Source organism: Gallus gallus, chromosome 5, assembly GCF_016699485.2.
Source record: "Gallus gallus isolate bGalGal1 chromosome 5, bGalGal1.mat.broiler.GRCg7b, whole genome shotgun sequence".
Taxonomy (NCBI): Eukaryota; Metazoa; Chordata; class Aves; order Galliformes; family Phasianidae; genus Gallus; species Gallus gallus.
The window spans coordinates 30,772,534-30,798,850 of record NC_052536.1 but is presented as its reverse complement, the minus strand read 5'-3'; the positions used below and the strand labels follow the sequence as shown (position 1 = coordinate 30,798,850).

The window sequence follows — 26,317 nt, the reverse complement described above, 5'->3', positions numbered from 1 at the left end:
AGGTTTGCTGCTACACCCTGTGGAAAGCCTTGGATAACTCTTTCCTTTGAACTACTCTGTTGTTCAAGGAAATGTCAGTCTTCAGGCATCTCTGACAATCTTCAAGGGCAATTTAATTAAAATATTTATCTGTTAAACCAAAAATGTGCCAAACTCCAAGTCTAGGCACTCCATACTGAAAGCCTGAATCTCTGTTGCTCCAGCTCTCAAGGAAGACTCTCCATTAGCTTCTCTGCCACCTGGATCAAGTATACATAAATGTCAAAAGAACACACAACATATTTTATTTGTAGAAGATATGAGGAGTCACATCAGTAAACTACCCATTATCATTAATGGATCACACATATGTGCCAGTACATGTCAAACTTAGCTTGTGAACCAATGGACACATCAGTTCTACAGTCCATCCCGGTTGCACAGTTTCCAGAGATCCACCTGCATGTGTTTTCATTAACAAGTGCATAGAAACTCCTAAAGTTCTAAATAACTTCTAAACTGCTAAACTGCTCTGGGCAATGTAAACTGAAGCAATTCTGGTGAAAACATTAAAAAAAGTGCAAGTGCTGTCCTGTTTTTTTTTTCTTGAACTGCCATTCACACACCAAGATTAATCCTTTTCATTTACACCTTTGCAATGTCTGCACAGATATGTTTTGTTGTCTCCTAGCTTTGGCGAAAAGAAGTTAATGTTTCAGTACAGGAAAGAGACCTCAACCAATGATGCATGTAGAGTGCTGCTACATTGATTGAGCAGCTGGTTTTTTTGGTACTTATCCCAGATGTTTCATCAGTACAGCAACACCTTATAATATAAGGACTCTGAAGATCTCAGACCAGTCCCACCTGGTCATATCCTTAGCCTGGAGATCTCAGCCTTAAAGTACCTCTCATTACACAATGAGCCTTAATGATTTTATGACCTAACATTTTTCCTTCATATAATTTAAGCAAGGTGCACAGGCAAACTACTAACATCTGTTATCAATACACTATTTAAAGATTTGGCTTTATCAGATATAGTTTCTCTAACGGTACACATGGAGGCATTTTTAATAGCTTACAGTTAACAGCAGTCAAGCTATATCCACAGAGAAATATTCATATCTATCATTTGTACAGCTGTGAATCAGTTCTAGAGTAGTCTATAATAATAAAAAGGAACAATCATCTCCTCAACATAAACAAAAACATTCTATTTCTTTAACTATTATACTATCAATTTTATTTCCATCTGTCTCAAAGTTATGCTTCACACAACTGAGATGAGCAAAGGCAATACTTCATGCATTTACAAAACAAATCTGAATTCATATCCTAAACTGCTCAAGCACAATGATGTAGGATAGCGGTTCCCAACTAAGGGGTCATGACCCCAATTCAGGTCATGGCATTTATAAGCTAGGGTCATGAACCAAGCGGAAATTCAATTGCAGAATGGGGTTTTGCCACCGGAAGTAAAGACATGAGCTCAAGAGGCCAACTGAAAAGGTACTGATGTAATGTATAACAGTGATATCATACTATTGTTGGACCTCCTATCTCTCTGATAGCCATTCAACAGATAAAAATCTAGCTGTTCTAGAATCACTAATCAGGAAGGTAAGGATTCCTAAGCACTGGGTTAGTAACTAGTCTCAGCACACTGATGGTGAACTTTGATTTTAGCAACATTAAAAAAAATGAGGAAAATATCACCTTTAGACCCTTTTGTATATTATACCTTCCCACCAAAAGTTTATTCACATATCTACTGATTTATATAATAAGACAAAGAATCAATTTGCTGGTAATATTTTAAGTGCTTCAGAAAGTTGAGTTGGATCTTTATTTAAAGACTTTCACTCACGCTAAAACTGTCAATGGTAATTTAAAATATTTCTTGGTTTTTAACTGTTAAAGGATAAAGTTTGCCATTTACAGGAAAATTACAAGAACTGTTTATTTAGTACAGGCATTACAGATACTGATTCAACCCCTACTTCTACTCCCCAGCCTCCCAGAACAAAAAAATAAGAATCTGATGGCTTGGGTAATTTACATGAAAAAACATCAGTACAAAATAGCATTCTAAGAATTAACAGAAAAGCATCGTGTTCTTTTTATATGGTATAGAACTTCTCAAATCTCATTTCTTTTTTATAGTGGCTGGGTACCAAGGAAACAAACCCCAAATTGTTCTACATGGTTGGTTTCTGGAGATGTCACCTTAAGATCCATCAGTGTCAGAGGAAATCAAAGTATTTCCATTTCAGGAAGACTGGTCACAGAAATTATCCTTAAGGCATGAGCATAGAGAAGACAAGGTGACTGTAAGCTACTTTGGTAATTCCCTGATTCTAGGAGTTCTCAGAGACTACAGTAGCCTCAGTTTGAACAGCATAAACTGAAGGACTCTCACAGCTATTGTAAATAGACTGACTAGTAGCCTCAATAAGTTCAGCTAGAAATCACTGAAGACTGCGCTCTGAGTATGGCCTGATGCATATATCCCCAGTTCAGGTGTTTTAACAAACCTTAGCATTAATTGTCCACAAGAAAATAGCCCTTGCAGTGTGTAGGCATAGAGTCCACTTCCTTTTAAGGGTAAGTTTGAAGTAGACCTAAAAGTGCAGCCAAAAATTTTGTAGAAATATCTATGCATGTGTAACTAATAAGGAAAACAGCACTATCTAACAACTGCAGGCACTGATTCCCTCAGCTAAATCCAGTAAAGATGGAAATCAACAATTTAAAGGTGCCTCTCATGGTATTCAGAAAATGCAGTTCATGAGTTTCACTGCACTGCACAGAAGTAGGACCCTAGTCCTAACTTGCCAGCATAAAAAGTCAGCACTCAAGTCTACACACTACTTACACCATAAATACTTGGTAAGCATACTGGCAAAACTGGATTTCAACAGACCCATGCAATTTGCACCAACTAAAGACATTCTCCGCACATTTTCCTGCACACAGAGGCAAAAAACAGTGAGTTTTCATTGGAACAGAGGGCAGCACCAAGACAGGTTGCTGCAGCTTGCAGACAGAGTAGGAATCCAGAGAATGCCACATGAGGTGATGGCAGCACAGTGAAGTGGAAGAAACCTCATTCCAAAAAATAAGGGGCAAAGAAGGAGTCAGACTTGCTTCTAGAGTTCACAACCCTAGGATACTTCCACATTCGTAAACACAACACATGCTTATAAGCTACAACAAAGCATATGCCAACTTAATTTTTAATCCTTCAGATGTCTGCCCCTATACTTACAGCACTGAGATTCATAAATGATACAGACAATAAGTATGTGCAGATGAATGAGATCTTTTAACACAAGGATTTTACCTTGGACTATTGGCTGAAAACCTGTTTGGTAATTTTTATTCATGACAGATTCTTACGACCAGGGTGCTCTGCTCATTGATGCAGTCTTGGGGAGTCTACACAATTAACTCTTTCTCGCTACACATCAGTGGCAGGTTATTAGGAAAAACATATGTGGATGTACTTAGTTTCACCACAATATACAAGCCCATACAAACCATGTCCAATAAAAGCAACAGTGATGGGTACTTTAGTCCCACACTGCATCAAAATCTTACACAGGCTGGACCAACGAGAAATAGAGTTTGATCACTAAAGCAATTGTATACCTCAAGCCTATTCCCAACAGACTATACCCACAGTTAAAACAGAAAAAGAAATCAAAATAAATCTGAACAATGATGCACAATAAAGGGGGTACAAGAAAACAAGATGATGTTTGCCATATTAAGTATTTATATGTGCTCACTATGTCAGATACATCACAGTGCAGCAGTTTGCTGCAATCAAGGATGCCCAACCTTCCCAAAGGTTTTGATGGAAACTTGTAGAGATCCTTACGTCTCTGAGACCACACCACTTATGCAGCCTAGATTTCTCAGTGTTAAAGGTGACATTGATGTGTGCTTGACAAATGTCATATTCCATAGTTACATGAAATCTAATAATTAGATCTAAATCTGAAATGTAATTTTCTTTTCGTTTTTCTCCTTTCTCTCAAGGGCAGGAGCTTTGACCAATGCTGCAAACAGATCCAAGCCCCAACATCCTGCCATTCCACTGTTTTGCAGTTCCAAAAGATTTCCCTTTCTAAAAAATATTTTAAACTGAAGAGACTGAGATAGATGCGGATGAAACAGCTCCAGTGTTCCAATTCCATGCACGCAAACAGGTTATTCTTTAAAAACTAGAGAAAAGCCAAGCTTATTTTACTCTCCTACACTTTAAAGGAATCACAAAAACACTTGCCACTTCAACAAATGACCTCTGATAAATCCTGTTGCAACAGTTTAAGTTACTAGAAGCCACATCAAGAAAATTCAACATCTTAAATCATGGACAAGAGTGAGTGAAAACTCAAAGTGAGAAACCAGGTGGGTAAAGGTTTGTAACTCCTTTCTGACAACTTCTTGTTTCCTGGAATAACATAGCTTCTTAAAATACTCCAGTAATATTCACTTTTCTGGGAAGGAGCACAATAAACGAATAGAAGTTTAAAGACAGCACATGAAAGCCAGAATTATCCAATGGAAGACACCCCTAGGAACCAAGTTCTGCATATTAAAATGTTCTAGTTCAATAAAGCAGAAGAAAATACAGTATAGCAAATAGATTTTTGCTCTCACATCTCTCTGTCATTGATCATTACATTGTTTTCTACATTCTTATACAATACTAGTATAATACTACAGAACTCCTAATCTTCTACACAGTGCCATAACATCTTTTAAACATTCAATAAAAATGGTTAAGAAAGAAATAAGAGTTAGTTACTATGTAATATTGCATACACTGACCTTAGCATAAGCTTCTGTAATTCATGAACTTGACAACGCACAGTAAAGATTAACTTTAAAAAGCCATACAACTTTTCTGTTATCTCATACAGCCTTCATACCACAATCGTTTACAGGCCAAAACAGAAAACTGTTAGCCCATATTAGATTCCACTTCCACCAATTTTGCATTTAGTCTGAGTTTAAAATGGTAAAAATATCCATATCAGACTCAGCATACAATTTCTTTTACGTACTCACCATAAAAAGCTTTTACTTGCAATAATGCACTACCATGAGAAAATGGTACTTAACTAATACCCATAAGGTCTTTGGTGGTCTCATCGCGTACAGTAGTAAAAACAGATTGCAACATAACAGAAAGAATAACAGCGACAGAAGAGCAGCAATGCCCCAGGCTACAGCAAGTAAGGACCTACACAGACATAACAGCAGTAGACACAAAAAATATAGGAAAGAAGCTACTTACCTTCCAAAGGCCTATAAGGCTCACAGTCAGGCAGTGATCTCCAGATGAGAGACCTTTACCTCCACTGCCAACTCTTAAATGAGGTCTGGGAAGGGGTGAAACCTGGCTCCAGCCCTTCCAGTCACTCAGGTATATTGCATACACCTGAGCTCCCCTGGATTGGCCCTGCCTTCCCACCAGCTGCTCAATTATTATTTCAAGCTGTGGCTTAGCATTTCCACTACACAGATAAGAGACACTGCAAATAGGCTTTAAGTTTATGTGTTTTTTACCTAAATAAGTCAAATTCCTTACTAGGCTCTATTAGAGGACATTGGATTGTTGAGGACATAATATGTGCACAGTCACTTGCACAGGTAGTCCAATGACATATGCAAATTACATTTTCCTCCGTGATTGGTACATTTAATATGAATCTCTTTCATATGTAAGTGAATATGTACAAAAAATCAGCTTGTGCGTTCACATTCAGAACACTCACACCAGCCTCTGCTATACTGCTACTCCTTCTTACCACTAAAACAGCCTACTGGGACCAGAAAGTATACAGACTTACTTTGCTGGAGTTAAACAAAAAACCCAAGTCTGATCAGACCACTGTTGCTTCCTGACCCCTCCAGCTACCTCTAATCTACAGCAGAGTCAGTGTAGAAAACAGCATCTGTATCAAGGTGCCATAGCCAGACATTTTGTGGTCACTCTATTGCATCCTACTACCCTACTAGCTAAGAATTTAACTCCTTTATAGTGGCACAATATATGAAGGAGATCCTTCAGAATTTGTAGCTGCTGTATCCTTAAATAAATTTTGATGAACCAACCCCAATACAGGACAGTTAGATACCATTTCAAACCACTGTGTGCACTGTTTATACTACCGTGCTGTTGTAACGGCAAAAAAGAGCTACAGCTAACATAACTAAAGGGAGGCAACAATTGCACAAAATCAACTGTTCCAGTTTAGTTGTTGTATAGCTACTCCCTGCATTGATTCATTTTCTGCTTCAGGGGTCAAGACCTGTTCACCTTGTCTACATGACTAACAGCAGTAACTCCAGCAGGTGTAGGAGAATGAACTGAGTAGAGCTTGTCCTTAAAGTGGAACATAAAGCTATTTTTAAACAGTTCAGAACAAAAGAGGCAGAGTACCGTGGTAAAGGCAAAGGAACCCTTTCTAACAAACAGGATTTTCCTCTTCTGCTGCCAGAGGAATAGATGGTCTTGATGATGTGGCCATTTCAGAGCACATAGTATGTGTCTGGTAGGTACTGACTTAAAATGTTTCGCGGTAGTCAGCAAGCTATAGCTAAAGTAATGCATCCACTTTCAGTCCTCTGACATTGTACAAGAACAGCTATTCATAAGTTCTTGGAAAACTATTACATTCATTAAAGGGTGGGACGGCTCAGGGTCTATTTTTTTCAAGAATGATTGTTTGATCTGCAAACTGATTATGGCAAAAAAGAAAAAAGAAAAAAAAGAACGGTCTTCAAGAGGTTCAGAATAATCATATTAGAAAAGAGGTATTCTGGCCAAAATGTTCCTTTTAAAAACTCAAGTGTCTTGAATTTTGGATTACTTGGTTAAATACACATGTAGGTGAATTAGCAGCAGCAGCAGTCATGCTGGGGAGAATAAAATATAATTTATCAGACAGCATCAGTCTCTGAACCCTCCAAACACCAAAAGAAAATGCATATATCACAGGGCCACTGAGATAAAGTAACGCTCAACCCTAGAGGGCACAGATTTCGTCTTTATGTAAATCAGTGCCTGTCACTGCATGCATGATTCACTGCTCAGAGTGTACTCTTCTGTGACGAATGAGTCCCGCTTAATTTGGCAGTGATTATGCGGGTTGCTGGCCCTCTAAACCCCTTTGAACTTGTAATTGCTGCTGGTTTAAATAATGAACATTAAGGGGAGGTGGATTCATAAAACTGTGGATAATTACAATTTTTTTCTTTTTTCCTTTGTTTTTTTTTTCTTTTTTTAATGGAAATAAAAGGCTTCTGAGGCCACTGATAACTGTATCATACTAGGCTGTTACCGAAATAAAACTGCAGTCTTGTTCAGTCTCGAGGAAGGAATGGGAATGGAAAGGAAAAGAAGAAAAAAAGAGAGGGAGAGGGAGATCAGAATGGCTTGGATGCTAGTAGAAAAGGAGGAGCAATGGCATTCATGAATATTCATAGCTAGTCACATCTGTAGCACGCTAGCTTTCCACCTCTTTTTTCTTTGCAGTTCAACATGGACAAGAAGTGCTAACAAAAGGTGATTGTGCAGTTCTATCAGGCTCCAGGTTTAATCTTTACAGAAGAAAAGGGTGAACTTTTTTTTTTTCAAGGACTTCTGTTTTTCCGAAACTGCAAACGTCTTTAACCAAAGGAAGTGTTCCCTCTCCCTCCCCCCACCCATGCTGCTTTTTAAAAATTATATTCTTGTAATTATGAATGTGAGGGAATCAGTTGCCAAGGAAGCATGATGTGTAACATGCAGCAAATTTGTTCCTCCTCCCCTTTATGAGCACTTTACTAAATCCTCCAGTATTCTTTGATCCAGTAAAATTTTGATTTGTGTGTGTAATGTATTGAAACAACAATGACAACAAAAATTGTTATTGAGGAGGGGACAGAAACCAAAGTCAGTCAAGTCAGGCAGCTCCTACCCAGAAACAACAAAGAATGAATGATAGATTTAGCAGTCTCATGTTCAATTTTCAAACAACACAGCAGAGATTTATAGCTTTGCTGCTCCCATGACAAACGAAGCAGCACACAGAAACCGTGTCTGTTTTTGATTTTGCTATGTTTTCTCTCTTTTTTGTTCTTTGCCTATTTGCAGTTTTCTTTTTTTTTATTTTTTTTATTTTTTAATTCTACATTTTCTTTATCCTGGTGTGAGATGAATATCAAAGGCCTAGTGCTGTTGGTAAGCCTCCAGCATACAACAGCAGCTCAATGGGATGTTATTAGAACCTGCGTCACAACATGGCAGACTGTGATTAACAGCAACTGTATCAACGATTGCAACTTCTCAACAACGCCCTCCAGCAGCTCTAAAGGGGCCATATGAAAAAGAAGAAAAAAGGTCTGTGAGAACCAGCTACCAAAGGCTCAACTTGGCACGTGATTAGGTTCTGTCAAAACTGTGTAGCTGCTTTGAGCCAGAACATAGCAGAGATACTTATTTAGAAGCACACTACCAAATACAAGAATCGGTGTTTTAGTTTGCAAGAGCCATTCCTGTGAAGAGCAGAATAAGTGTGAGGGAGAGTTGAATACCGAAAAGACCTGGACTGATGTCAGTGACATAATGAAAGTTCCCTCCAAATGAAATAGAAGAGAATTTTTCCCAGTACTTCTCAAATTTTCTAAGAAAACTGCAAGGCTGCTACATGAAAGAAAGCAGGCTTAATATCAGAACAAGTGCAAATTGATATCCGTGCTCTCTCTTCTTTCTCTTCTTTATTACAGGTTAGTCACGTAGGTCCATGCACTAAGAAATGTGAAGGTTATTAAAATATAACATTCCATATCAGAAACTTTTCTAATTAACGTGCTCAAAAATTCACATAACCGAAAATTACGGTGTTGCAGCTGTGGCTCATGAATATATGGCTAGGTCCAAAAAGAAAGTGTAGATGCATTGATGGTTCTTAAACATTTGTCTAGGTAGAAACACTTAACTCACAAATTCTTGAAACTTCTGCCTAGCATGAGTTTTGAGGATATACTGATTGTTAGTTATACTTACACCATTTCCTGCTCCAATCACTGCTGACCTTCACCTAGTTCAGTAGCCTGGCCTCACAGTGTGTGCTACCTGTTCCACTGATGTGGCCAGTTGAGAAGATCTTGTTTTGTTAAAAACAAGGCAAACACGTGGTAAGATGATTTTAAAATATTTAACGTTGTCTGCTCCTTTTCACAAAACTTATCTGCTTCTAAGTGGTTTTCATTTCTGTTAACAGCATTAAAAAAATGCTAATCATTCTACCATCTACTGTTGCTAAGATAGAAGAGAGGGAACATTCATCTACAGATGTAAATGACACTAGTAATCTCAGTCACAAATTAGGGTGTTGGCATAGTATTTTTACTGAAAAATGGTATGCAACCCACTGTTTTAAATGCATGTATTAGAATCAGCATTGCAGCAGACTTAATCCATATCTCAGTGAGAAAAGCATTAGAAGAGTAAGACCTGGTAGACTTGTGTTATTGTGTGAGAAAAATCATTATGCAGGTGAAAAATAAAAAAAAAGAAAAAAACAATCATCAAACATGTGGAATGGAATAGCTCTGTAAATTGGTTGAAAAGTTTAAGAGTGAATAGGATGGCTGTGGAACATTTGTGTGTTATACTGTCTTCTCTCAAGTCTTAGAATGACATAGTCCAAGGGCCCCGTCGATGGCCAGCTCTCTTTACCTAATGCTCCTTTTCTCACTAATGGTCACAGTTCTGCTGAGTGAGCAGAGCTTTCACAGTGTATCAAAGTCTGGAGGTAAAGGAGTATATGCACAATACTGAAAGTCACCTTAGACACCTTCTAAGCTATAAATAAAAAAATAATTAATCTTAACTATCTTAAAAAAAAAAAACAAGCAGCTTTTTATTTCTTTCTCAAAAATGCAGATCGTGCACAACAAAGCACTGAAATATGCTGCATTTGTGCCAAAGTCTGTAGCACTCCCTTCAACCTGTTTATCTTTGAAGACCGTAATTAAGGAGGACAAACAGGTTTATAGTCAACAGAAGTTGGAAAAGAGCTGCACTCACAATTTTTCTAAAACACTAATTTTCCTTATCTAATCATCCTGCTTGATTAAAATCATGGGGCAATTAGCAGTTGAGTGAAGAGATTACTTTTGGTTATAAAAAGACAGCCAGCATTTACAAGTTCCACAAATGAATAATCCAGGCTCAGTTCTCAGCAGTGTCCAAGCATGAAGAAACAAAGCATTTCTGCTGGTGACTGCTCCAGGGACTGGCCAGGGATTAGCTCAGTAGCCAATATGACTTAGTGTTGACTCGCAGGCTTTTTGGATCATTCCTGTTAAACCTTTTCCAGGAAGGAGCCACCCCAGCACTGTCATGACTGAACAGCCACATTCTTCCTCTTATTTCTGAGTGACAGAAGGTGGTAAAGATGACAGTTGTTCTTTAACAACACACACCACAATAAATCACAACTACCAGCTGAAGAATATGTAATGATGGCCTCCCTATGCAAACCTCAGGATTCCTCATATGGAGCAATATTCACACTGAGAAAGTCTCTGATCTTCTACACTTAAAGCAGACAGTACTCCATTCCAAAGACTCAGATAAGTATCCTTGTTTGCTGGCAAAAACTATGAATTGAAGATGACCTAGGAAAGATTTTCAAAGTCAGACAGAACATCTACAGAACGACAACCATAGCCACACATGGTTACTTTTTGAATAGTCGTGGAGAGTGAGTTGTGGGAGTAATAAGGAGTTTCTTTCTAATCCTTATACTGAAATTTAGCTGAACACATCAAGATCAATGAATAGCATACGTGGCATAGAAAAAGCAGAGTACTCATTGAAAGTTCAGCACTAAAGGTGAAAAAGCAATGTAGAGCACATGGCCCTCTAGCAGAGCTGCTACAGACCAGCAAGCAGGAGTTCCCTAGGTAGACAGACAGCCACAAAGCCACGGCAATGTGGCTCAAGAGGATAATGTCTTTCATAATGGCTTTTCCATCCATCAGCATTTCCAGCTGCAAAATTTTGCCTACCTGATGCTGACACTTGAGGATTCTAAGATGGATGAACAAAGGCAAATAAGAGAGGGGGAAAGGAGTTTTGAAAACCCTCACTTCCCCAGATTTTCATTTGCTGAATCAACTATTTTGCTGACCAATAAATAAATAATCTGTACTAATAATATTAAAACAATTTTGCTTTCTCGGGATCAAATTCTGATAACAGTTGCATAGCCTGTAAAATGCATTTGAGGACAGTTCAGTTCAGTCTGGAATACTGTTGATCTTTAAGTTTGATCTAAACCAAAATTATTATCTCTGCTAAGAACACAGAAAAAGCTGGCATAAGAAGAAGCTGTGACATGAAGCATTTGTTTGGATCAAGTACAACTTACTCCTGTCTTCTGTATCCTCGAGTGTGATTTTCAGAAATAATCAAAACAAAAGTGACAAAACCCAAAAACCACAATGAGCAAACAGCAGTTTTTAAGTGCTGTGGGAACAGAGACATTTGTTTAAGTAACCACTGTTTAAAAAATGCATACATAGTAACACCAAAATAAACAGCTTGCAATGTTGTTTATTTTAAGATACACAATAGTAATGTAAAGTGCAGCATGCACTGAATTCAGGGTGTACTAACATTATTTACAGTTCTGAAGAGCAGTAGGAAAACTCAGCTCCATGCCAGAATACTCTCTGTTCTGATGAGAGCAAAGGTCAGGACTCACTGCTTTTGCAGCGAGGCGCATTTCAACGTACAGTGGAAAACTATGCTCTCTTTTCACACAGGTGTCTTCTGAACTGTGTCAAGAACATACAAAAGGCACTACATGCCAATAGTATCTTTAAGATGGATACAGAAGCCCATTGCTCAAAAGGATAATTAAGAAAAAGAGAACTTTTCCCTGTAACTTCTTTAAAAAATGTCTCAAATGGGCCTAGCTCACTAGACTACATTGAGCTAAAAAAATAAAGAATAGTAACTAAACTAAGCAGTGGTGCTCTGAAAAGTGACTGACTTACTGAACAGATTTATGGCCCTGTGTGTCTCAATTGCATTTGATTCTCTGACCAAAAAAAAAAAAAAAAAAAAATCCCATTAACTTCAAATCATAATAGCAGTTTCTGCTATTTTTCTTCATGAAGCCTGCCTAGCTATAGGCTAGAAAAACGGACTTGATTCTGGCTACTCCATCGTCTATTTATTATTGTAATTGCATAGATTTACTATTGTAATTGCAACATTACTGTTATTGTTAAATCCTTGTTACTGCCAATAAATAAGCCAGAAAGAATCCAGCTTGGATCTCAGATCCCAGGCTAATTTTGTGGAGCTGGCAAAGGGAAGAAAAATGCATATTTTGATGTGCAAACTGAGCTTGTTTTGTTTGATCTGGACGTCATTGAGACAAACGTGGGACCCCACAGATATATTATTATGAAGTAATGTTCAACAGGAAAATTTCATTTTAAATTCAAAATATGATCTCTTTCTTCTTGCTGCTTTTGAGTAAAGCTGTGTGTGAAATTCAGCAGTTGGAGTCAGCAGGCACTCAGTCAATATTTTCTTGGGGTCATTCTGCCTCTCAGAGGGCCCAAGCTTTGCTTTGAACCCTGGAGTCAAAGGCATATAGTCTGTAAGTGAAAAACGGGTGAAAAAGCCACGTTTCACCTGTTTTGGTGTTGGAATTTCTGTGTAAATCCCTTATCAGCTTTATTTTGCATGAAATTTGCATAGGATCCACGTTCTTAAAAATCCACGTGGATTTTGAATACTGATCCAACTTCTGGTGTTCAGGTTTCACTTTTCACAGGGCAAGTGCCAGGAAAACTTAGGAACATTAAGGTGATGGATAAGAGTTGATTCCAGACCTATGCCTCTCCCAGATATTGGTGACATTAGTGAAACCTCACATACTGTGAATGCAGAGTAGCATATGGATTATGACATGGTCTCTGAGTATCTGAAAAAGAAGGAGGCCCTCAACTCCATCTTGTTCCCTTTGCTGGACTGACAGAACCCATGCCCTCTGACCTTCAGCACCTACTGAGGCTCCCAGCTATGTACTCAGGCCTTTGCCTGAGGGAATGGTAATTAGATATTTCTACTAAGCTTAATTTTTCATTTTGGGTCCCAAACCCATTTTCCATTTGAATTTGTCAGTTAATTTTACAATATTTTTCAACTGACAGACAAATGGTATGCCACTTAAAGAATTATAACAAATACGAAAAGAACAAAAAAAAAAAAAAAAAGAAAAAGAAAAGAAAATTGAATGAAGCCAGCCAAATTTGGGGAGGTTTCCTTCTGAAAACAGCTCTAACTTCAAGATATTTTTCAAATTTTAATCATTAATAAGAAAACACAAGTATGAAAAATGCTTCAGGCAACACTACTTTAGTGTAACCCCAGGAAGGCAAGATGTTTCTCAGCAGCATTTCTTCAAATGTTTTTTGGAGTCTAGTTTTAAAAGTACTAAGCAAAGGCACTTCCACAGATTGCTCTACAATCTCCACAACTTTTGGGGGGGCTTGTTAAATTCCATTATTTCTGCAAGGCATTTTGTTCCCCCTAATTAACTTCTTTTCCTTTCTGTTTGCAGCCTTCACTTTTTCAGTGATTCAGTATGCACATTCTCTGACTGTGTCTAGATCTGTTATTTTGGGGATGGATGGCATGAGCACTGAAAATAACAATACAGCTCACATTTCTCTCATCTTCTTTCAGACTCTGCTACACTTTGGGGGGAATAAGAGCCCTGATAGTCCAAACTCTCCAAGCATCCTCCTATATCTTTCTTAGACTCTCACCAGACTGGCCTCAGGCTAGTTTCATAATCATCAGGAAAAAACAGTGCTGATGTTCAGCATGAGATCATAACACGGTGATCTCACTCTGAACATTACCTTTCACTACAGCAGCTCTATTGACTTCTTTGCTAAGAACAGTTTGAATTTCCCACCAGCTCAGTTGTGTGATATTTGGCCTCTTTTAGGCTAGATACCTCTTCGCAGAGTGAGCCTACAGGGCACTGAGTGGAAAGCTCATGAGCCCTAAGGCCTTGTTTGAAGGAGTTTTCAGCCTCAGCAAGAAGATTGCCACAGCACTTGTTCAGGAGGCAGCAGAGCATATTACAGCATTATCGAGTCGGAGAGTACAGTATCATACATTTTCTGCTAAGGCTTTGAGTAGGATTCAGATCCCAGGAGCTAAACTTTGGATAGTTTAACAGTTCTAGAGCTATGTTTATTCACAGCCATACTAGCAAAGCACCGCAGTCTTTGGTGTTTGCAGACATTTTATTTTCTTGCTGTACACTGTGTTTTGCATTGGCTCATATGAGGTTTAATCTGCTTTACAAGTCTTAACGCTCTCTAAATGGACAGTGTTTAAGGAAAAAAAGAGAGAAAAAGATGCAAGGGCTTTTTTTAAAAAAAAAGTTTGTTAGTGTAAAAAAGCACTGTGGGACAAAAATTAAAGTTTACAGAGCCAGGACAGCTAAGATTAATTATAACAGTGAGTTGCCTGCAAGTACCTATGATACATACTCACTATCACAGAATTTTTCTGGTCTTAGAAGTGTTCACTAGGCATCTCATGGCCAACATACATCACACGTATGCAAAGTAAGCTGTGGAAAACTGTGATGTAAGTAAGTATAGGATGTGGAACAAATGTGTGCTTCTTAGGACTGGCCTAAAACTCTGCAGCCCATCCCACCATTTACACACATGTTCACATCAACTTAGGAGGCACTTCTCTTTCCTAAGAGATGTTAGCTCATACAGTAAAATGTCCACATGGAATTGGAAGAAATAGCTCTGAAAAGAGATGGGCCAAGTAGCAGAACTCTCAAAACAGTCTACCAAAATAGTAAAGGATGGTAAAAATGAGAAGGAAGTTAAATGATTTTTTCCCTTTTTTCTTGTTCATAATAATTATCCATTTTCACAAGTTCCCATTTTATTTCATACTTTACATCTGAAAGAGATCAACAGATCTAGGCTGCATTAAAAAAGGGGTGGCCAACAGGGAAAGGGACGTGATTGTCTCCATCTACTCGGCTCGTGTGAGGCCCCGTCTGGAGTACTGTGTCCAGGCCTGGGGCCCCCAGCACAAGAAGGATGTGCAGCTCTTGGAGCAGGTCCAGAGGAGCGCCACTAAGACGATCAGAGGGTTGGAGCACCTCTCCTGTGAGGAAAGGTTGAGGGAACTGGCTTGTTTAGCTTGGAGAAGAGAAGGCTCCAGAAGAGAAGGCTCCTCACTGTGGCCTTCCAGTACTTGAAGGGATCATATAAACAGGAGGGGGAATGGTTATTTACAAGGGTGGCTAGTGATAGGACAAGGGGGAATAGTTTTAAACTGAGACAGGGGAGGTTTAGATTAGATACCAGGAGGAAGTTCTTCACAAGAGCGTGGTGACACACCAGAATGGGTTGGCCAAGGAGGTTGTGGATGCTTGGAAGCATTCAAAGCCAGGCTGCATGTGGGTCTGGTCAGCCTGGTCTAGTGGTTGGTGACCCTGCACATAGCAGGGGGGTTGAAACTAGATGATCATTGTAGTCCTTTCAACCCAGGCCATTCTATGATTCTATGAATATCCCTTTCTAGCTGAAAGCAAAGCACCCTTTAAACAACTTTTACATTTTGAATATGTATTTGAATATGTATTTTCCCTCAAAGTAACCAAAAGTAAGTGCAGTTTAAGAATGACACCATTCCTATGCACCAATGCATTCCTTTGCTGACTGCCCCAAATAATACATGTTGCTATTCTGACCACACTATTCTCCTTATTTCTGTTGTTATCATATATATCATGACCTTTCTCACTATTCACATTTTATATCCCTGAAACAGTCCATTTGTGAACTACCAGAACAGCTGGCAGCAGTCTGCATGCACTCTTCAGTAGGCAGGGAGCTTCCTGACACGAACCAGGGACTTTTCAGCCTCTTTTTGTCCCTTAGGTCACCCTCCTGCTTCCCATTTCTTCACTGAAGCACAAGTGGGATGCACAAAGGGGAAGCACCTGGGTGAATCAAAAGAGGCAGCAGAAGGCTGGGGACTGGCTGGAAAGCTGCCAAAGTCCTATTTCACTTCAGGAAACTCCCTGGGCTGTTGAGGAGGGGAATATCCACTAGTGACTTCTTGAAGAACAAAGATGCATTTGTTAATACTATTGCACTCCCCTTTATTCTGACTCTTGCCCTGGGCCAGCAGTTTATGTTCGAAGTTCTTTCACTTGCTACTTTCTGAAAAAGATATTTGATACCATTTGCATGCAATAATCACCACTTCAGGTCACCAACAAGGAAAGAACCTGATAAACAAAAATAACCCAAGCCTAAGCCACTTGAGCTAAAGTACCTTGCAGCAATCATGTGCTGCCATCTTCTATGCTGAACGTGACAGCATGGAGCAGCACAAAACACTCTTAACTTTATATTAAATGCTCCCTCATAAAACGAAATCCATCCCAGGCCTTTAAAGTCTACAGAATTTCAAGTATTTGTACATGCAAGTTCAGCAGCATGATAAAACCACAACAGAAGTGCAGGCCTCTGTAATTCAGATGACGCTAACTATAAGATGCAGGTCTCATGCAGAGGTTTTCATCTGCAGATATCAAAAGCACTCTGAAAAGTAGTCACCACCATTATGCTGTACTGTTTACACAAGGAAACTGAGGCACAGTATATATGCTGTATTCACAGCTAGAAAAAAAGGCTGAAATCTCCCCAAGCTTGTCTGAGCTGGCTGTGCCAGAGTAGTATCCTGGGAACAGTAGTGAAGGCTCAGCTACAAGGCAGAATGTGACAAATAGCTAAGCACTTAAGAAATGTGTCTTTCTGTCATAAAACAGAGGATCCTTGAAAGACTTGTTAAGTAGAATTTTCAGATAAAATGGCTATAGTATTCAATGATTAAAATGCAAAATTGTGTTTGCTTGTCTGTTTGTCACCTATTATGATTTCAGTTTCATCTCTCATGTTACACAGTTTTTCCAAAGGGATCAGAGTTGCTCTGAAACTAATGGAAGCAGGATTGAAAAGTACACACTCTTAGAGACTAATCTGAGAATTATCTGCAAATATTTGAACACAGAAACACTAAACCTACATTTTGACCTTTCTTGGGATGAAAGAGAAACACTTTTATAAAAATCCATGTACATTCACAGAACATCAACTAACAATGTAGATTACATTGTCCTTTTTAAATTTGGTTTGGTTGTTGTTATTGTTTTAAATTGGTACAGCAAGCTTCAAAGTAGCCTAGACTAAATCACCTTCTAACAAGAAAGCTGCTGCTTTTATATGCTTAGTATAGTGAACAGGAGCTTTCCCACCACTATTCAGTTTAGTCATAAAGTATATCCATAGTATATCCACATTAGAATATTGAGCTGCCTCTTTGAAATATATTTCAAAGCTAGATCTAGATGATGGCCAAATTTCTATAGCATTAAACAAATTAATATACAGCAAACTAAAATGTTTTCAATTAGCTACTCTGATCCATTGTGCTGAGATTGTAAGAATATGTCATGAGATGTTAAACATTTTATGGACATAAGTAGTCAACTGCTACAAATAAAGTACGTGTTTTGAAATGCCAGCATAAAAAGGTAAAACCAACATTAAAAAAAATCTTTATGGCATTATACAGTGAGTTGACAACCTATCATCCAGTATTAGACTAAACAACTGAAATTAGTTCTGGCAGATTTGGGGCTAGCAGTTAAAAATAAAAATAGCAAATGTAAAAGCATGAAAACTGTATTGCCATTATGCTTAAAGACAATAATAAATCTTTAAAGATGCCAATGATTTCTTTGGATCCTACAAACAACTGCTGCCAATCAACTCACAAATATGTAACGCATGGTATTCTAAGTATCCTAACTCAAGGCAAACTCCACAACACCAAAAGTAATACTGTCTGCCATAAACTACTCTTTTCACTAGGAAACAATAAGAACTGACATTGCTATTCATTAGCAGTTCTGGAAGTGTTGGCAGAAACATACTTTTTTTTTTTTTTTTCAGTAAATCTCTAATTTTGCAGAAAACTTCTTTGAAACCAATTACTCTGCTCATGGATCTTGAAAGGAAGATCTCAAGTAAACATGTCCTGAGGCAAAACTGTTAGGCAGTATCACTTTACACAAACAAGAAAAATCTTTTTTTCCGCTAAAAATGTATTTTATATGTACATATATTCATGTACACACACTACAGAGAAATTTAAGAACTACGTATTTTCTGATGATAATTGTTTTAAGTGGTGAAGGTTTGAGACACATACTCAGAAAACTTCTCACCTCTTGTTGACTATGATCTTGATTCTTAAAGACTGTAGTGCACAACATTTATTAGTGCAACATTCTTGGAGTGTTTAAACACTGTTTGCGTTTGCATAGGCTTTAGCTAAATGCCCATTTACGTTTTGAGCCTTCAGGCCTCAATTCTATAAAAATGAATTCATTCTTGATGTTACTTTCTTGTTTCAGTTACTTCAGTGGATTCATTACTTGGGCTTTCATGTTGTTTCTTCTTTCCACTTAAATCCTATACTGACTGCAAAGCTTCATAATCTGACAATAACAACCAGAAAACACCAGTGGCTGATCATATCTTTTGCTAGACCACGTTTTGTTTGCTCAGTTGAGGTTTTTTAATCAAGCCCCCACTAAAATCACGCACATGTTTTTAGTTACACTTGTTCTCAGTAATTCCCTGCTTCGAAACAGCAGGTAAAATATTACATTGAGAAGTAGCATTTGTACCTCCCCTCTTGCCATGTTATCTGATGGTTTGGCAGTGGCTGACCTCGTGTGCCACATGAACCACACTGCTGCTCCCTCCATCCTGCCAGGCCAGCTGCCTGCTGGGGAGGAGAGGGAGTCAAAACAGGCTGGGCAGGGAAAAGGGAAGAGGAGAAGGTGAAGTAAAATTAGCTAGTATTGGACAGGGAAGCAGATTATAAGGCCTAGGAAATGGCTGCTGGGTATACTGAGGATTCCAGCTTGCCCTGACAGCAGGGAGGAAGGGCTTCCCTGCAGCCCTTGGCCTATGGGCCGGGAAGGAAAGGAAGAAGGGGGAGAATGGGGGAGTCTTTGCAGAATTCGCGGTGCACGGATTGTTTGCTCTGTGTGTGTGTGTGAAATTCACCCTATATATAACTTGAAATCTTATTAGATAACAACTCTGTGACACTGTAAATCCAATATTTCTCAGAATGCTATTTTTGAAACAGAAACACGCAACATATTTTGATCTCCAAATAAGTACAATAAAGATCTCCCTTCAAAATAAAACGAGAAGTTAAAAATCAAATGGAAATGCAATAATTTACACATGGGCTTTCTATGCTTCTATCAGATTATTTAAATTTCGGACTGTCTCTTTAATTTGAGGAACAGCTATAAAGGCGACAGATGGCAGACAGAATTGACTTATGTCCTCTATTCTTTTACAGAAGAAGGGGGAGTGCAGAAAGTTTGATAAAGGCAGAAGCTACAGTACGCAGGCCTTGCTATAACTATCTAATAGGTCTTTTGATGGATAGGTTGGGAATATTTAGTTTTTCCTCCACAGACATGCTTTGTAACAAACCAACGGTCCTGGAGGTTGCCATGGGTGACGGGAGTGCTGACATCCAGTCCCAACTACAAATAAGCACATGACAAATGGGCCCGGAGCCCTCCGACAGCCCTGAACCTTGGTGACCCCCTAAAACACCCAGCCTCCCAGTACCCATAACCAAAAAAGCATTATGGAATATATTTTTTAAACTGAAAGCTTGCAGTTAATTGAAAACACTGCCATGTAACAGAAATGCTTAGGACAGCATGTACAAGTAAAAATAAATCACATAGCATTGTTATTTAATGCACTGTGACATCATTTCCTGAAATTAAACAGAGATGACACAGATTCAGACAGTCCCTGGTAAGGTTCAGTTCAAACAATTCACAGATGTTTTCCTCAAGCGAGCAGAAAACAATGCCGGGCTTAAAGCGCTCCCTTCCCACTCCCCACCTCCCTCTCCCTCTCACTCCAGCCTTTTTGCTGGTACAGGGAGGTATGGCAGTTTTATAATACATGCTCCAGCAAAAATATTCTTTTTTTAATTTAATTACTCAGGCTGTTGTACTAAATAGATGGATCATTGTGTCACAAAAGCATCAATTTTTCAGAAGAAATAACAGATGTCTATGTAACAATGATTAGATTAACCACTCAGAGACAAAGCTAGCTTTTGAGGCCCACACACCCCATGACCCTGGGTTCCCTTTTCTGTAGGGGGTGGATGTAGAAATGTCAGATCTAATCTCAGATTCCATTTTTAAAACAAACAAAGCCCCACCCCCACCCTATCTCAGCCCTTTTCTTTTAAGATTACAGACTTTAAAAGGTATATGAGTTTTCGGGCTGTTACTAAATTCGAAGCTTTGAAGCTGAATTCTTAGCTGAGGACTACAAGTTGTCAGAAGATTGTGTCTTTTGGACCACGAGCAGATGAAGCATTTTGAGAAAAAAAAAAAATCTAGTTTTGTTCTATTCTGATTTTCCAGACTCTTCCTGGTGCAGATTGGACAGGAAGGCATGCCACTGACATTAGGCAGTACTAGACTATCACCACAAGCAGCAGTAAACCCCAGCAGGAGCTGCCAGCTCTGCCCCACTGGGCTAGGTCTGATGGTGAGCCACCAGCACAACTTTTGGATGCAAAAATATTCAGATCCATAATCTTGATGACTACAGTACTATCAGTCATGGGATTTTAGCATTCAGATACTGATTTTTCCAAAGGACTTGAAGAAATCATTAACTTCCCCTCACAAAGTTTACCCAGCTGAAAAATTGGAACAGTAATTTTTTCTACAGAACTGGGCAATGTATTTCTCATTCATACAGTATGAGAGGTTTACCCCACACCGGTAGACAGCTCCTCACCTGGCTATAAGGTCAGCACACAGGCAGCCCTAGCTAAAATCCTAGAATAGCACTGTACCTCAGTTTCCTCCAAATCTCTGACTACACAGTGTACTGAAATGGAAACAGCAGCCATGCAAACTCATATGCAGGTAGCTTGACAGTACTACCAGAGGACATCATCCCTTTCCTCAGTGTACCTTGGGAACATACAGCATGTTACTGTTTAATCCAACAAAAGTACTACAAATCATCAGAATGCCTTCACAATAGCAAGCATCCAATAGCAAGCTATGTACCTAACCCTCTCTTAGGTATTATTCCTAAAATCAGGATATGGGAAGAGATATTTATGAAGGCAGGATGGATTCAACTATTTTGAAAGTTTACTCTGAAATGCCAGTGATTAATACATAAAACAGCTGCCTGCACAAAAGTCTTGGTAAGTCATTTATTAAAATGTGACAGAGATGCATTATATTCTCAGATACACCCACATAAAAATAGAAGAAAAAAAAATGTTTCAATAAAACTATTGATATTACGTCTGGCCACCTGAATACTTCAGTCAGAAGAAAATTCATTCAGGTAAGTACAAAAGCTGTGATTGATTCATTTTCACACATTCCAGCAAAACTTATTCTAGCCTCACCCTGAGGTATGTGAAACCAAAATTTCCTCAACAAGAAACAGTAGAGAGCAAGATTTTCAGCCAGAAGGCTGTGGAAAACAGACTAAATGACAAATAAATGTTACGAGACAGAACTTCAGAAAACAAAAAAAAAAAAAGAAAGAAAGCAAAAAGGAAAAACAAACAAGGAGTTGAACAAACAAAAGGCAGCTTAACTTCACTGACTTCAGGGTTGCTGTCCCAAACAACATCAGCTGGAAATCTGGTAATGTCATGCTACCATTAGTTTGCATGCTACCATCAGTATTTCTGGTACTAAAAATCTCTTTACAGACTGTATCAAAGAAAACAATTTAAAAGAATTTTAACAAAGTGCATCCCTCCAAATAAGTGTCAGGAAAAAAAAACCACAAAAAAAAAAAAAAAGCCAAACACATCTCTGTTCAGCCAGTCCTGTAAAAGAATGGAAAAAAAAACGTGCAATGTAGCAAAAGTGTAGTTCCTGATACACTATGCTGCAGAGAAGGATGAACAACTAGAGGTACAAGTTCATGGAATGGTATAATTGCTTCCTTTATAACTTTGTTCTTTTCTGATTATGTACATACATTTCCGAGGTGCTCAACCCTTTAAAAGGGCATGGGAGGAGGGGGGCAAGCTCTGTATAGTCGCTAGTAAGAAATCCTAATCTCAACATGGATGTAAACTGGAGGTGTCTATACATTTGAGCACTTCCTGTTTTCACTTCATGATCAAATATGTTCTTTGCAGGGCAAATAGGGGAGCACTTGAGGGAGGAAAGCAGAGATGTCTGAGAGGCTAATTGAGTGTACTAAGGAGTCCTTGGCATAGAGGAAAAGGAGTCTTCCAAAGCTATGAATAAACTCTCGGCTTGGGTCAGATTTCTTGCTGTTTCTTTTCTTCAACCACCTTTGAACTCAAATAAAAACAGCCTTAATGTCAGGTTTACCTTTCTGATGTCGTAATCTTTATGTACTATTGAAAAGCTTATACTACCAGAGTAGGATTTCCTCTACTTTCTTAAACACTGGATATTATCCAGAAAAAGCATACACATTTCCAACCAATTCATCCTCAGATCTTTCATCTTCCGGTACTGTTGTAATTCCAAATATAAGACAGAGCTCGATAAGTGAACAAGAACAAGACAGAAGCTCTTATTCCTTGCATTTGATTTCCAACAACAAAAATATGTATGTGTATCCTATTTCAAATATAATTAAAATCACTGCAAAATGGAAGTCATGATAGGGGATATAAATGGTTTTGAAAGACACAGACTGTCAGATATATTCATTCAACATCAGAGTTCAAGTGCCTATCTCTTCAAAAAGCCACTTAAGAAAATCAATTTTTAAAATCAGTTACATTAGGAGTTTGCAAACTGACCTAATAAGGAAAAAACAGCACTTTATTTTAAATCATAAGTAAATACAATTAGTCAGAACTGAGTTGCTCTCTTTGAATTTGACAACGTATAGGAATTTCAAGTTAAATCCATACTATAAGAGATGGACTGCCACTGCTTCCCCTTCCAGGGAAACCAGAGGTTAATGATTTTTGTCATATTGAGACCAAAAGCTAACAATTGCTACAGTTGGCCTTTAGTATTTTATTTGTCCTTTTGAGGTATTCAGAATAGGTGACAATGGCTTGCAGTTGAGAACATATGTAGAGAGACCCCTGTGGCTTATGGAAAAGTTGCTCCATGCTGGTTGGGTGTTTGAAAAAAAATACAACCAGAGCCCTTTTATGTTCCTCTCCTTAATGAATGCATGAATGTCAAAATGTACCAATGGCCCATTCAGGGGGCAAAGCCTAAGCAGCTCCTTCTTTAAGAACACATCCTGAGATGTAAAATACATTTGCTTAACAAATTAAAATAATGAGATAATTCAATTAGTTTCTTTAAAAGAGAGAGAGAAAGAAAAAAGGGTACATCGGGGGATTATTGTAATACAAGAACAGGTCATACAGCACAAAGGAGGAACAAACCAATTTGAAATAAGGTTAGAGTAGTAATGAAGGAATGCACATTGAATCATGGACCGCCATTGTAAAGATATTTACTTGAAACAATAAAATTGCACATCACAGATTCCCCTGTTCTGGCTCAGCCAGAGCTGCACTTTGAATGGACAAGCTAATTTGAGAAAAAGTGCGAGATCTTGGGGGGAAAAAAAGAAAAAAAAGAAAAAAAAAAAAAAAAAAGAGTTCTCTTCCTTCTCTGCATGTGTTTATGGCAAGAATCTTTCTGAATTTACACTGCACTGGTCAGGGGTCTCCATTATCAGTTTGCAGGTCTGAGAATTACAGCACAGTAAATCTTTCAACACCTGCAAACTCATTAAAGCTTGGATGGTAAAAGGGTTGGGGCTTTTTTGTGTTCATTTAATTTGATTTTTGTGAAGCCATCCTCACCACTGATGGCAAATTTCCTCAATTCATGTGGAATGGAGAGGGTCAGGAGAGAGAAGACAGAAACAAGGAAAAGGGGTTTCAAAAAGCCAGGAAGACTTTCCTCAAGAGAAGTGAGAGTTAGTTAACTGTTTAATGAGCATGTGTTGAACGCTTTCAAGAAGAATACAAGAAAGGAAGGCAGAAAGAAAAAAAAAAAAAACAACAAATTTCATAAGAGGAAATGAGATTAACACTGAGACAAATAAAAAGAAACTCGTTTATTTGTGGCCATGCTTTTTGCTGTCTCCCTGTGTTACTCCTCTAAAGATACCCTACAGCTAAATGAAAAACCCTTCACTCACACTCACTCGACTTCCAAATTAAAAACATTTTACAGGTTAGTAAATCTCCAGCTGAGGTGATGTAGCAAAGAACAGCTGTGAAGTAATTTTGATAATGATGAGAATAATAAGCACATGGCAAGGTTCAGGGCTTTGCTGTTGCAGCTTCAGTGCTCCTGAATAGATAAAAGTGATTAAATACTCCTGATTATCCCTGACCAATATGTAATGGATTTACAGCCCTTTCAATTAGTCAGTATTTGCTTAGGACTCATTATTTTGTCTTTGGTTAAGTAATCAGCCCAGAGACTCATGTTCTGTCTAATTCCTCTGAGCCAAGTGGGTACGGGGCACCTGACCTTTGAAATGGCCATAGCTGGGAGGCAGGAATAACCACTACTCCAGCAGAGACACTGGCTATTCCAGCTAATCCTGACCCCACAGGCCAGATCAATGCACCTTAGTTTGCTACTAATGTCCTTACATCAAAATGATGGTTTAGAAATGTGGATCTATTGCTCCCCCCTTTAGCTGTGCTGCTAGAAGAGCAGTTCGATAGTCTCAATCATAAATAAAATGGGTACCTTGTCCCAAAATCATTACACTGTAACCAACATCAGCTACTGGGGAAATTTATAAAACTTCGCAGGAGAAAAGGTAGTTAATAACAGTTAGTTTTTTAAACCTTACGGAGTAAGAAACATTTTCACAATGAAAGGAAGAGGAAAATCAACTGATACTTTTAACAGTTGTTGTTATTTGCCCCATGATGTAAACTACGAAAAGTGTTACTAGGTTTTCTGTGGAACTGTATTTTGATTTCAAAGTGAAGCAATAATAGTCATCTGAACACCAACACATAAAACCAACTGTAAGCAGGAGGATAAAGATAGGCCATGAAAAGTATAGCTTTTTCATATTTTTAATCTCTCCCAAATATGAGTATGGGCAGCATTTAAAAAAATGGACTTGAAGAGAAGCCAGAAGGGTGTTTATTGCTATTATACAACACAAGAATCAGAGAAATCATAAGCCTGCTATATTTCTCACAAAATTAACATACAACAAGTTTGCAGGCTGCTGCTTTGACTACTCTAACATTCCACAGTATATGTCAGAACACAGAGCTTGGGGTTCTCTCTGCCACTAAACATGTATGAAGGTCATGTAAACAGAGGGCAACATCCAGAAAGCATATCTTTATGCATGCTAAAGCAAGAAACCCCCTTGAATAGTTCAAAGCAAAAAAAAAACAAAAAAGGTTACTTTATATGTAGGTGTTGTTCCCTGATAAGACTTTGTACTCTCTCTTGTTCTCTCTCTCTCTCTCTCTCTAGGTATGTACAGATATTTATATATATACATATATATAGGTTTCTTTCAGATTTGTCATGATTCCAAGAGCCAAGAAAAAAAAAATCTAGGGAGAAAGAAAAAAAAAAAGCAATGATAATTGAGCCTTAATAATGGTCCAAAATTATGGGGACAATTCATTTCTAATAATGATGAATAAACCTCATTAGGTATATGAACAGAAATCTATTTTGGTTTTGGGCACCACTTACTGTGAGATGCTGGAAAAGCCATGCTCTCATGATATTTGTTGCTACTTTGGGGAAAATGCCTCTTTTCTTCTGTCGCTTTTTGTCCTTGTCTGGGTCATCATCATCCCCAGTACCAGGTGAGGCTACACTGTTGTCTAAACCATCCCCTATAACAAAGAGAAAAACAAGAGAAAAATAAACAACACGTAGAAGCCAGAAAGTATTGTTAATTACCAAGGTACTGTTACAAGTTCTATTTTGATTTGATAGATCAGCACATACCGTTTCTCATTATATATGAGCTCTGATACAAATATGCAAAACTTAGAAACCATGTCTTTCCAAATACGAGTTTTGTCTCACACATGCATATATCATTAATTCAATTATAATCATGCACTTGACAT

At 38.3% G+C, this 26,317-nt stretch overlaps 1 protein-coding gene across 21 annotated transcripts in view; it reads right to left on the bottom strand.

Annotated features, from left to right (window-relative positions):
* The window catches only part of MEIS2 (Meis homeobox 2), a 170,930-nt gene that overhangs the window by 93,132 nt on the left and 51,481 nt on the right, over window positions 1–26,317 (bottom strand). For all 21 annotated transcript variants that reach the window (NM_001397983.1, NM_001397984.1, NM_001397986.1 and 18 more), the window contains one exon: window positions 25,932–26,077. In NM_001397983.1, coding sequence (NP_001384912.1) covers window positions 25,932–26,077 — 146 coding nt within the window. The remainder of the gene's footprint in view (window positions 1–25,931; window positions 26,078–26,317) is intronic.